Source organism: Heptranchias perlo, chromosome 31 (genome assembly GCF_035084215.1).
Source record: "Heptranchias perlo isolate sHepPer1 chromosome 31, sHepPer1.hap1, whole genome shotgun sequence".
Classification (NCBI taxonomy): domain Eukaryota; kingdom Metazoa; phylum Chordata; class Chondrichthyes; order Hexanchiformes; family Hexanchidae; genus Heptranchias; species Heptranchias perlo.
Window position 1 is genome coordinate 26,827,521 of NC_090355.1, and position 12,286 is coordinate 26,839,806.

At 42.4% G+C, this 12,286-nt stretch overlaps 1 protein-coding gene across 3 annotated transcripts in view; it reads right to left on the minus strand.

The window, feature by feature from the left end:
* Positions 1-12,286, minus strand: part of LOC137300613 (netrin-G2-like) — an 86,287-nt gene that overhangs the window by 14,029 nt on the left and 59,972 nt on the right. Inside the window, exons 7-8 of one of the 3 annotated variants that reach the window (XM_067969787.1) lie at positions 11,390-11,425; positions 358-423 (exon numbers count right to left, since the gene is read on the minus strand). The exons of 1 other annotated variant lie outside the window; for it this stretch is intronic. In XM_067969787.1, coding sequence (XP_067825888.1) covers positions 358-423; positions 11,390-11,425 — 102 coding nt within the window. The remainder of the gene's footprint in view (positions 1-357; positions 424-11,389; positions 11,426-12,286) is intronic. One more of the 3 variants, XM_067969788.1, reaches the window with a different exon arrangement.

The window sequence follows — 12,286 nt, forward strand, 5'->3', positions numbered from 1 at the left end:
ACCCGCCCGATTGACGACAATCGGATGATCGGCTCCGGCAGGTTACCGCCGAGGCAGCAAAGAAAATGACCTCCGACAGCTCTGATGTGAAGCTAGTACAGGCACAAGCACAATGGGCTCAATGGCCTTCTCTTGTCCTTATGATTCTATGAAATAAATACAGGGTACTTATCTATTGAGGATGAGCAAACTGCTTAGATTTGATGTTATGCTAAATTATCCCTTTCTTCCATAAAAACGTTATTTTCTATTAAATGACTCGACTTTACATGAATTCCTGATCTCTTAAGTGATTTACCCTTACCCCAAATATGAACAGTTTACTAAATGGCTGCACCATCTATCTTGGTGTAATACCTTTTGGTTTCTTGAATTGTCCTCCACTGGAGGCCGCTCCATACCCTGGTTTTGTTTTTGGAATATCTGCACACATCAGAAACCAGGTTAGTGTTCAAAAAACTTTCCGAACTCTGCTATCTCCTTCTTCCTAGAAATGAGCTCCACACAAGTGTACACCTGATAAATGTGCAGCATGTTTCGCTGCATATCGACTTTCAAAGTCATTAATGTCTCTACATTCCTCCCCCTTATTTGCGTCTATTTAAATCTGTTTGACGTATATGTCAAGTCATTTTTTTGTGTAGTTTCACCCTGCACACATATAACATGTAGCGTGAACTTTTACTGTGTGCTTATTCTGGACAGTAACTGTGATTTTCAATCCTTTCTGCAACCTCCCACACAATTCATAGCCGAAAAAGGAAAACTCAGCCTCCAACCCAAATCCCTTCAATTTAAGCATTCCTCCTTCACCGGTTTCCTTGAACTGGGAGAACAGCATTTCCACATTGGAGGCACATCCTCAGAGCTGAAAGCAGGAACGTGGATTTAAAAGGACAAAAAAATTGTTCTCCTCATCCCCGCTTAATGCAGCGAGTTGTTATAATCTGGATTGCATTGCGTGATAGGGATTCAATAGTAACTTTCAAAAGGGAATTGGATACATACTCGAAAAGGAAAAAATTGCAGGCATATAGGGAAAGAGCAGGGGAGTAGGTCTGAGTGGTCAGCTCTTTCAAAGAGCCGGCACAATGGGCTGAATGGCTTCCTTCTGAGCTGCGTGATTCTATGTGAGAGTATCAGAAAATAAGACATGAATTTTAAAATCGGAAGTTCCTTTGCAAAAAAAAATGCACTTTTTAAGATCCCTGGCTTTGAGGGTTGGCATTTGAGAATCTAGATCCAAAATACAACCAGATTCCAACATTCTGGTTGATTATGAATTGAGACATGTCACTTATTTCTCTGCGTATTTCTACTTTGTAAAAAAAATTGTTAGAAATATATAGATTTTTATTTTTGTAGGAAGGGGCCTGTGTTTTGGAAAGCTGAAACCGTTCAGCACTGCAAGAGTTATGCCACAGGTTGTATGTCCAACCTCAACTTTTCAAATGATGATCTATAATTGGTCATCTAAACAGCTGCGTTTAATGTCTCGCTGGCTGCTGCTTGTGGAGCTCAGCCAGTTGAAATGCCAAAAAGCCTTGAAACTGTGCTCATCTGTCTTACTGGAAGTATAAAGCAGAGAATTTTTAATATATATATATATGTAAATAAATGAATCTATTTACTCCAGATCACTTCGTGTGGCTCCTGTTAAGTACAATCCGCAGATAAGCGCGCAGCAAAGTAGATCAAATCCGTCCACTCGTAAGGGATTTAAAAAGAAAATCCGAAATACAAACAAGAGGTCAGTCAGTATTTCAAAACAACCCAACAGGTTTATGTCCGGGATGAGACCCTTCATCAGAACTGAAGGGAAAGGTACAACAAAACCAGGTTCGAGGAACAGTCTGCTCCTGACGTGTTTTATCTTTAAAGGTGCCAGTGTGATTAAATCTACTTCCAGCGTTTTCTGTTTTTGTTTCCAATTTATAGTGTTTGTTTTTAAAAAAAATCTAATTAACAAAACCAAGCTGGCTGAGTAGTTTACTGTAGAATGTGTCTGTGCACAAAAATCATTCATACCCAAATGTATGAGAAGATCATAAATCTGTTTCGGCTTCATAAATGTTTGACGGAAGCTGATGTCTTTATTCACCCTATAGGCAACACTCCATTTAATATTTAAGATACAGCTTTTTAAAAAGCCTGGATGGTCACATTTGTTTCTATGAAGGCTTGATCTGTTAAATGTATTAATGAGCGTCATTCTCCTTTAAATGCGTAGCTGCACAGTCTACTTGCAGAAAATAACCTTAGGAAGCAGAATAGGTATCCTTTATCTTCACCTTTACAAATGTTATATTTTGATAAACTAGTCAACAAATTATCAATTTAATACCTCATTATTCATGATCTGCTAGATTTAAGCTGCAGTAAATGTCAGGAGTGCTTTAAGCTGCCCTAAATGGTCCTATTAGTATAAATAGAAACCTGACTTTTTCTCTGTGTTTTTGGCTCCTATTTTCTCTCCCTTTCAGCCTTCCTGCAGGCCGTACTGGCAGCTCTCTGGTGCCTTATCTATGTGGCCATTCTTCAGGGATAATTTTGACTTTGGCCCATCGTGTAAAACGGGCGATATCGGATCAGCCGCCCGTTATAAATCTCTCCTGATTTTCACTTCCATTTACTTCAATGACCCGTTTTACACTATTGCTCAAAATCAAATTGACTCACTTCATGTGTGAACCTGGACAGTAATGGTCAGCAGGCTGTTCACTATACAGGGTAACATAACTGAGCCCAATCCCCCCACCTTGCCCAATGTCAACTTGTGTGCACTTAATGACTGGGAGCACTGGATATGCATCGTTTAGTTAAGGTTTATTAGATGCTGAAATAATTCATTCAATATTCAAAATCAAGAGGACAGGGAATTTGCTTTGTAAGCTAATTACAGGCCTACCCTGAAACAATATTTAGATTGTCGACAAAAGCCATTACTGCCTTGATTTTATTTTACATTCACCTTTTGTTTTTTTTGTAACGCAGTCTGTACTGTGCCAAGTTTATGGTCTCATTTCTGAATATGATGTGAGACAGTGATGTCTCCAGAAATGAGAGGCCCAGTTTCAGTGGTACATGTAGGCCATTTGGATGAGTCTGTTTTTCTAAGTGCTCAAGGTTGGTGGTGGCTGTTTGTTGATCCATTTGTCACTACGTATGGCAGGACTGCACCCTCTCCTGAATCAGTCAAGGAGTTCCAAGGACAGCTTCATGTGAGAAAAACCCACTTTAATATGAAAACTAATAACTGTTGTTTTTAGTTTGAATCTCTCCAGTACTGGGCTCTTTATATACCTCCCATAACAATCTGATCAATTTTAGAGACACTACAGCCTAAAGTAATACCATCATACCAATATTTGATTCTCTTTTTGAAGTTGTTGCTGAATCTATTTCTTAGTTAAACACACAGAGGCCCCGAATCCAAGTACTGACACTTTATTTTCCTACCTGCCCTGAAGCTTGAGGAGCACAGGCTGTGGACTAAAGCAGCAGCACCTTCTATTTAAAAGTTAACTGGTTCACAAACTAACCTTTGGCTTGGCATATCTAAACCTCTTCCACAAACCAGCTGAGGCCACACTGTAATACTAATGTGTAACATGAAAAACAGAAAGATGATTAAAGCCTAATATAATAGTTGGGCAAAATAATGTGCACTATATAGCACTCTCAGACGCTATTGCGTGTGAAGAAGTTGCTTATGCATTGAAGTAGGAATAGAGAGATGATTAAAACATGAGGTGGTGGTGTAACACAACACACATATATTATACATCATCCTTAATGTCTGACTGAATAAGATTAGTACTGAGATAGAGGGCCATGAAGTGAGAGCAGCCTGATTTTGTCATCGTTACTGTTGGCCCAAACTATTGTCTAGAGTAAACTGGTTAATTTTTCTTTTCTCCTATTAAGTGTGCTTCATAAGGAAGCCCTTTTTCCCCTTAGTCAACCAATGTAAATTATTCTTTAGTCTATTCCATTTTACAAGTACAGCCTAGCTTGACTACTTTTAAATCAGCCTTAAAATTGTTTTGATCTCAGAATTGTTATTTTGTATATACAGGAAGCTGGAGAATCTTACATAGTAAAATACAGAGCATTGACAATTACATAATCAACCCACTGATTTTCAAATGACGTTAGGTAATTCCATTTTCATATCTAAACTTTACATGAATGCCCCTTACATCCCTTTATTTTTTATGGAATTCTCTAACACCCATGAAGAACAGATCAATTAATCAGGGATTGTTCTTGTGGCTGACAACAAAATGCAGTTGTTCCTGGATGTAAGGGACATTCAGCAAGAGGTACGGTAGCATAGTGGTAATGTTACTGGACTAGTAATCCAGAGGCCTGGACTAAAATCCAGAGTCATGAGTTCAAATCCCGCAATGGCAGCTGGTGAAATTAAATTCAATTCAATAAAAATCTGGAATTAAAATACTAGTATCAGTAATGGTGGCCATGAAGCTACCGGATTGTCGTAAAAACCCATCTGGTTCACTAATGTCCTTTAGGGAAGGCAACCTGCTGTCCTTACCCGGTCTGGCCTACATGTGACTTGAGACCCACAGCAATGTGGTTGATTCTTAATTGCCCTCTGAAATGGCCGAGCAAGCCACTCAGTTGTAAAATCTTGCTACGAAAAGTCATAATAAGAATAAAACCGGACGGACCACCCGGCACCGGACACGACAACGGCAACGGCAAAACACCAAGCCCAGTCGACCCTGCAAGGTCCTCCTTACTAACATCTGGGGACTTGTGCCAAAATTGGGAGAGCTGTCCCACAGACTAGTCAAGCAACAGCCTGACATAGCCATACTCACAGAATCATACCTTTCAGCCAACGTCCCAGACTCTTCCATCACCATCCCTGGGTATGTCCTGTACCACCGGCAGGACAGACCCACCAGAGGTGGCGGTACAGTGATATACAGTCAGGCGGGAGTGGCCCTGGGAGTCCACAACATTGACTCTGGACCCCATGAAATCTCATGGCATCAGGTCAAACATGGGCAAGGAAACCTCCTGCTGATTACCACCTGCCGTCCTCCCTCAGCTGATGAATCAGTCCTCCTCCATGTTGAGCACCACTTGGAGGAAGCACTGGGGGTAGCAAGGGCACAAAATGTACTCTGAGTGGGGGACTTCAATGTCCATCACTTAAGAGTGGCTCGGTAGCACCACTGCTGGCCAAGTCCTGAAGGACATAGCTGCTAGACTGGGCCTGCGGCAGGTGGTGAGCGAACCAACACGAGGGAAAAACTAACTTGACCTCGTCCTCACCAATCTACCTGTCGCAGAATGCATCTGTCCATGACAGTATTGGTAGGAGTGACCACCGCACAGTCCTCGTGGAGATGAAGTCCCGTCTTCACACTGAGGACACCATCCAACGTGTTCTGTGGCACTACCACCGTGCTAAATGGGATTGATTCAGAACAGATCAAGCAGCTCAAAACTGGGCATCCATGAGGCGCTGTGGGCCATCAGCAGCAGCAGAATTGTATTCCAGCACAATTTGTAACCTCATGGCCCGGCATATTCCTCAATCTACCATTACCAACAAGCCAGGGGATCAACCCTGGTTCAAATAAGGAATGGAGAAGAGCATGCCAGGAGCAGCACCAGGCGTAACTAAAAATGAGGTACCAACCTGGTGAAGCTACAACTCAGGACTACATGCATGCTAAACAGCGGAAGCAACATGCTATAGACAGAGCTAAGCGATTCCACAACCAACGGATCAGATCAAAGCTCTGCAGTCCTGTCACATCCAGTCGTGAATGGTGGTGGACAATTAAACAACTAACGGGAGGAGGAGGCTCTGCAAACATCCCCATCCTCAATGATGGCGGAGTCCAGCACGTGAGTGCAAAAGACAAGGCTGAAGCGTTTGCAACCATCTTCAGCCAGATGTGCCGAGTGGATGATCCAGCTCAGCCTCCTCCCGATATCCCCACCGTCACGGAAGCCAGTCTTCGGCCAATTCGATTCACTCCACGTGATATCAAGAAACAGCTGAGTGCACTGGATACAGCAAAGGCTATGGGCCCCGACAACATCCCAGCTGTAGTGCTGAAGACTTGTGCTCCAGAACTAGCTGCGCCTCTAGCCAAGCTGTTCCATTACAGCTACAACACTGGCATCTACCCGACAATGTGGAAAATTGCCCAGGTATGTCCTGTCCACAAAAAGCAGGACAAATCCAATCCGGCCAATTACCGCCCCATCAGTCCACTCTCAATCATCAGCAATGTGATGGAAGGTGTCGTCGACAGTGCTATCAAGCGGCACTTACTCACCAATAACCTGCTCACCGATACTCAGTTTGGGTTCCGCCAGGACCACTCGGCTCCAGACCTCATTACAGCCTTGGTCCAAACAGGGACAAGAGAGCTGAATTCCAGAGGTGAGGTGAGAGTGACTGCCCTTGACATCAACGCAGCATTTGACCAAGTGTGGCACCAAGGAGCCCTTGTAAAATTGAAGTCAATGTGAAATCAGGAGGAAGACTCTCCAGTGGCTGGAGTCATACCTAGCACAAAGGAAGATGGTAGTGGTTGTTGGAGGCCAATCATCTCAGCCCCCAGGACATTGCTGCAGGAGTTCCTGAGGGCAGTGTCCTAGGCCCAACCATCTTCAGCTGCTTCATCAATGACCTTCCCTCCATCATAAGGTCAGAAATGGGGATGTTCGCTGATGACTGCACAGTGTTCAGTTCCATTCGCAACCCCTCAAATAATGAAGCAGTCCGAGCCCGCATGCAGCAAGACCTGGACAACATCCAGGCTTGGGCTCATAAGTGGCAAGTAACATTCGCGCCAGACAAGTGCCAGGCAATGACCATCTCCAACAAGAGAGCGTCTAACCACCTCCCCTTGACATTCAACGGCATTACCATCGCCGAATCCCCCACCATCAACATCCTGGGGGTCACCATTGACCAGAAACTTAACTGGACCAGCCATATAAATACTGTGGCTACAAGAGCAGGTCAGAGGCTGGGTATTCTGCGGCGAGTGACTCACCTCCTGACTCCCCAAAGCCTTTCCACCATCTACAAGGCACAAGTCAGGAGTGTGACGGAATACTCTCCACTTGCCTGGATGAGTGCAGCTCCAACAACACTCAAGAAGCTCGACACCATCCAGGACAAAACAGCCTGCTTGATTGGCACCCCATCCACCACCCTAAACATTCACTCCCTTCACCACCAGCGCACTGTGGCTGCAGTGTGTACCATCCACAGGATGCACTGCAGCAACTCGCCAAGGCTTCTTCGACAGCACCTCCCAAACCTGTGACCTCTACCACCTAGAAGGACAAGAGCAGCAGGCACATGGGAACAACACCACCTGCATGTTCCCCTCCAAGTCACACACCATCCCGACTTGGAAATATATCGCCGTTCCTTCATTGTCGCTGGGTCAAAATCCTGGAACTCCCTTCCTAACAGCACTGTGGGAGAAACGTCACCACACGGACTGCAGCGGTTCAAGAAGGCGGCTCGCCACCACCTTCTCAAGGGCAATTAGGGATGGGCAATAAAATGCTGGCCTTGCCAGCGACGCCCACATCCCATGAACGAATAAACAAAAAAGTTTAGATATGAAAATGGAATCGTCTAACCTCATTTGAAAGCCCATGGGTTGATTGTGCAATTGTCAATGCTCTGTATCTTACTATGTTCCTGGAGTCAAATGAATGTCTCTCGTTTGTAATACTCTAGATGAATGTTCATCATCAGATATCTCGATGGATGCAGGATTGTCCATTTTGTGGTGACTCAAATATTTTGTATTTTCCCAGGACCTCAAATAATGGAACTCCAACCTCCTCCAGTTTTCTTCCTCCTACAACCTACAGGCTTTTCAAACCCAAGCTAGGTGTCACTTAACTACTATTTCTTGATTTATGTCTTTTCTCTTACTCCTTTTCATCACTGGTACTGCCTTGCACAATGGGGTGCGGCCCATTATCTAGGTTTCAAAAAGGAAAAGAGATAACCATGTGACTTAGCTTAGTGACTAGATTTATTAGATCTGCTCCCTCCTTTCCAGAGGCTGTCCCCCAGTCACCCAATATTCCGGTACCTACAATTGCACCTCAAAATTACCCCTGTAGCTCTACATTCGCTCTCTATTATGACAGATGACCCTTCTTGTGGACAGTACAGGATCTGTCTGAAGACACCAATCTGGTCAAAGTGGGAGCCACAAGAGTTCACGATGAGTGTGACATGTATAACAGGTTCACAAATGAGCCATTATGGGTTAGCTTAGTAACAAGAAATGTACTATGTCGGCTTAACACCATTGTTGTTTTAGTCCTTGAAATAGTTTTAATTTTAGCCTTCATAAGGAATGTAGTTATAATTTTAATTTAGTTGACAAAAATACAATTGTAGACAATGACTTTTCTCATTTTCATCAATTAAAACAACACTATTTAATATTATGCCTCCCTGTATTCCAGAGCCAGTTAAAAATAATTTACAAATTAATTTACATATTCAATTAAAAATGTTGCATAAACTTATCTATTAGATCAAACTAGGCCATCTTGAAAATGGCCACTGCCTGTCCAATATTACTCTATGTATAAAGATTTAAAACATAGGATTAGTTCTGGAGCCTACCTGAAGAAAATCATTGCTCATTATAAGAGACACCAATGCTCATACAAGACATTCATATTGTCAGCAAGGACTGTAACCACGAAAGAGTCTGAGAGGCAATGGATTAATTTGTCAATGAGCTTATCTCCAGGGACAGCGGACAACCTGCCCTGAATCCACTTCCTTCATTACTCATAGTGTAGGCCCTGACCTTCTCATGTCGCATATCAATGTTGATCATTCAACAAACTAGAATTACTGTCTCCCTGTACAGCAACTGGAGCAAGGGGGAAGGAGGCATTTTTTTTCAATTACAGACGAGTAAGCTGACTGAATACACAAGAAATGAGACAGATTGGTTTATATGGGAAGTGGTAAATTTGTTTACTGGAGGAAAAAAGGGGGAGGGGTTTAGATATGTTGAAGGTTCTATGAGTGAGTTTATTTCTGTGTAATGTCAATGTCTTCATGACCAGACAGTCGTGAGCCTGAATCGAGATTCCCTGTGGCAGTGTATAAAGTGTTCAGAATCAGATCATTAGGTGGGATGCTGTGTGGAAGAAAAACATTCCACGAGGGAGAGGGAGACCCTTTGTGTGTAAGATATGTGTGCACATTCTGCCAGCTGAATACAAAGTGATTGGAAGTAATAGGAAGTCATGAGATTTATTCCCAGAGGAGCAGTACAACATGGTAGGAAACCTGTTGAATGCTGCAATCCTGTAGATAAAACTGCTCACTTAAAAGTATTTCAAAAGGAAATGAACCCATTAACAGTAAATCCCCATTTCATTCACTTAACAGGAACATCTGTTATCAGGTGTAAACTTGAGTGGACATGCCTCTACTTTTAACAGCTACATATCTGTTAGTGCTCAATGCTTTAGGGATCATTCTACACCAAAAATTAATACTACAGTTCCGTACTAGTTACTAGTGCTATTGTCACTGGTCAGTGCTAATATCTCATGTTATAAACTCACCCTTCTTGATTCCTTGTCCTAAGGTTGAGGTGCGTCCTCCTTGTAAGCAAGCAGTGAACCATCATATAGGTATAATGTGTTAGGTTGAAGACTCCATCAGTAAGTTAATTTCATTCTATGTGTGAAGACGCTTTTGTTTTCATACTTGTTATCTCTCATCTTTATAGCAAAGTAATGTGTTCAATCCAGTAATTTACATTAATGGGTTATGCTTTCTACTAGTAATTATACTCAATAACAACTTATACTAGCAGAGTTTCTGTCACTATCTTGTCATCTGATTGATTATTTATAACAAAGCAATCCAATCATATAATCTCTGGGTGAGTGAATGGGGATGCAGCTTTTCAATTGGATATTTCAAATGCAAACTGATTTCATTTTATCAGGTTAGTTGCCATTACTACTAACCAGTGCTCTCTTCACCACTGCCTTCAGTAACTGGTACTGCCCCCTATAACCAGCTTAACTGACAGCAAGTCAGATGTCTTGCACTTCCTTTATTACATGGTTCACTTTAGCAATACTAATTGATGCCAGAATGATCTGCCACCATGTATAAAGGGGTCAGGAGGCACTGAACTGCCATTTTAATTGTATGTGGGGCCAATTGTGCAGTACAGGCTAAGCTTAGTCTTGAGCGTATGAGCTGCTGGCGCAAAGCTGACAAACGGTGCAGTAAGCTGACTGCCTGCAATTTTGCGGGGTCGGCTCATTTGCAGAAGTATTCAGAGCTGCATATGCTGCTTTGGCCTTCTGCAGGGAACTAGCCTAATGGGAGAACCACATGCTTTAGCTGAAATTTCAAGGTAAGCGGCAACGTAAAGATAAGTGACCGTTGAGAAGGCAAACATTCTTATAGCCTTTAAAACAGGTAAAAATGGATTTCAGCTCTTTGGCAGGATTTGGTGAGGTTGAAAAAGAGCGGCAGGAAAAAAAAGTGAAAAAAATTGGAGGTGGAGGCACAACATTGAGCCTGTGGGCAAGTGATGGAATAACGTTAGCTGATCTCAGCTGTAAGAGTAGTAGGGCTGGACAATTGGCTTCTTCATTAGGAAATGGAATAATCAAGCCTGTTCACTGTGCAGTGACTCCTGCTGGAATATGTGTGGATATAGATTTCAGGTGAGGACAGAACTGGGCTCGGCTCTGATGTCCTTCATGGTGGAATTACCTGATGACATTCATTACTGAGATGAGGAGAAACTTCTTCACTCAGAGGGTAGTAGGTCTGTGGAATTTGCTGCCCCAGGAAGCTGTGGAAGCTACATCATTAAATAAATTTAAAACGGAAATCAACAGTTTCCTAGAAGTAAAGGGAATTAGGGGTTACGGGGAGCGGGCAGGAAATTGGACATGAATTTAGATTTGAGGTTAGGATCAAATCAGCCATGATCTTATTGAATGGCGGAGCAGGCTCGAGGGGCCGATTGGCCTACTCCTGCTCCTATTTCTTATGTTCTTATTATCTGAGCGCACACATGAGGAATGGACACTTGGGTGAGCTAAGGAGTACTGCCAGCACCTGTGGAACTGTACACTGGGAGAGAGGGGAGAATATTGGTAAGAAAATAAGTAGCAGTCAACACAAACTATGAGAAGAGGAAATGATCTGCACCAGGAACCAGCTGTACAGGAAGTGGTCCTTACTAGTGCTTTACATTCAGTGAATGGGCATGGATACCAGCAGGATTTCGCTTAAAACCAATAACTATTGCTATGGGTTTCAGTCAGTATTAGTGACTAACCAGAACTATAAACTCACCCTTCTTAACTTCTCGCTCAGCAATTGAGACAGGTCCTTCAACAGGAAACATAAGCACAATATCTGAGGTTGGTTTAGATTGTAGAATCTACTAATAACATTGCAACTCATTTGTTTCAATTACTAATGCTATGGATAACAGATTGTATTAATAGAAGAATAACTAATGTTAAGGGGTGGGGTGGGGGGAAGTACCGGTAACTATGGAGAGAAGGGGTAGTCTATATCAATGTAACTAGTGCTGAAGGAAGAGGCTTATTCTGATAGGTTAGTTTTAAAGTCAATTAATACTAATGCTCGAGACAATAATAACCCATACTTCCAGTCTGTACTGGTAACTGCTGTTCTAGCTATTGGTCTATACTAATACTATATTGGTCTATTGGTCTATACTAGTACTACTGCTTGTCATTAATAACTAGTGGTAAAAACTTACTCTTCTTGACTTCCTTATCAAGACGTGAAATGGTTTCTCCTTATAATAAAGCAGGAAAAAGGCAGTTTGATTAGCAGAATGTCTTGAGGAAAATTCAATTATGGTGTTGACTGCTAACTGTTAATCTACATGCTTATTTGTACTGGTTTCTAGCTTTACAGGAATTATCAACTAGAGTTAGAGGAAATGTGCTTTACTATTTACTACAGGAGTTACACTGAGCACTATATACAACTAACACTACAGGAAATGGATTGTTCTCGTAATTCGAGTGAATAAGCTCCTGTAACGTTCTGTTGTAGGAGGTTGCCCACTTTGGTAAATACTGTTCCAGGAAAATTGATCAGAGAAACTATGGTGATCACCTTGAGTGGCAAAAAGATCAATGGTGTTTTCTAGTGCTTCCGTCCCTAGTGTAAAGCAGGAATGAGTATGACAGGCCATTTCTGGTCAATCCCTGC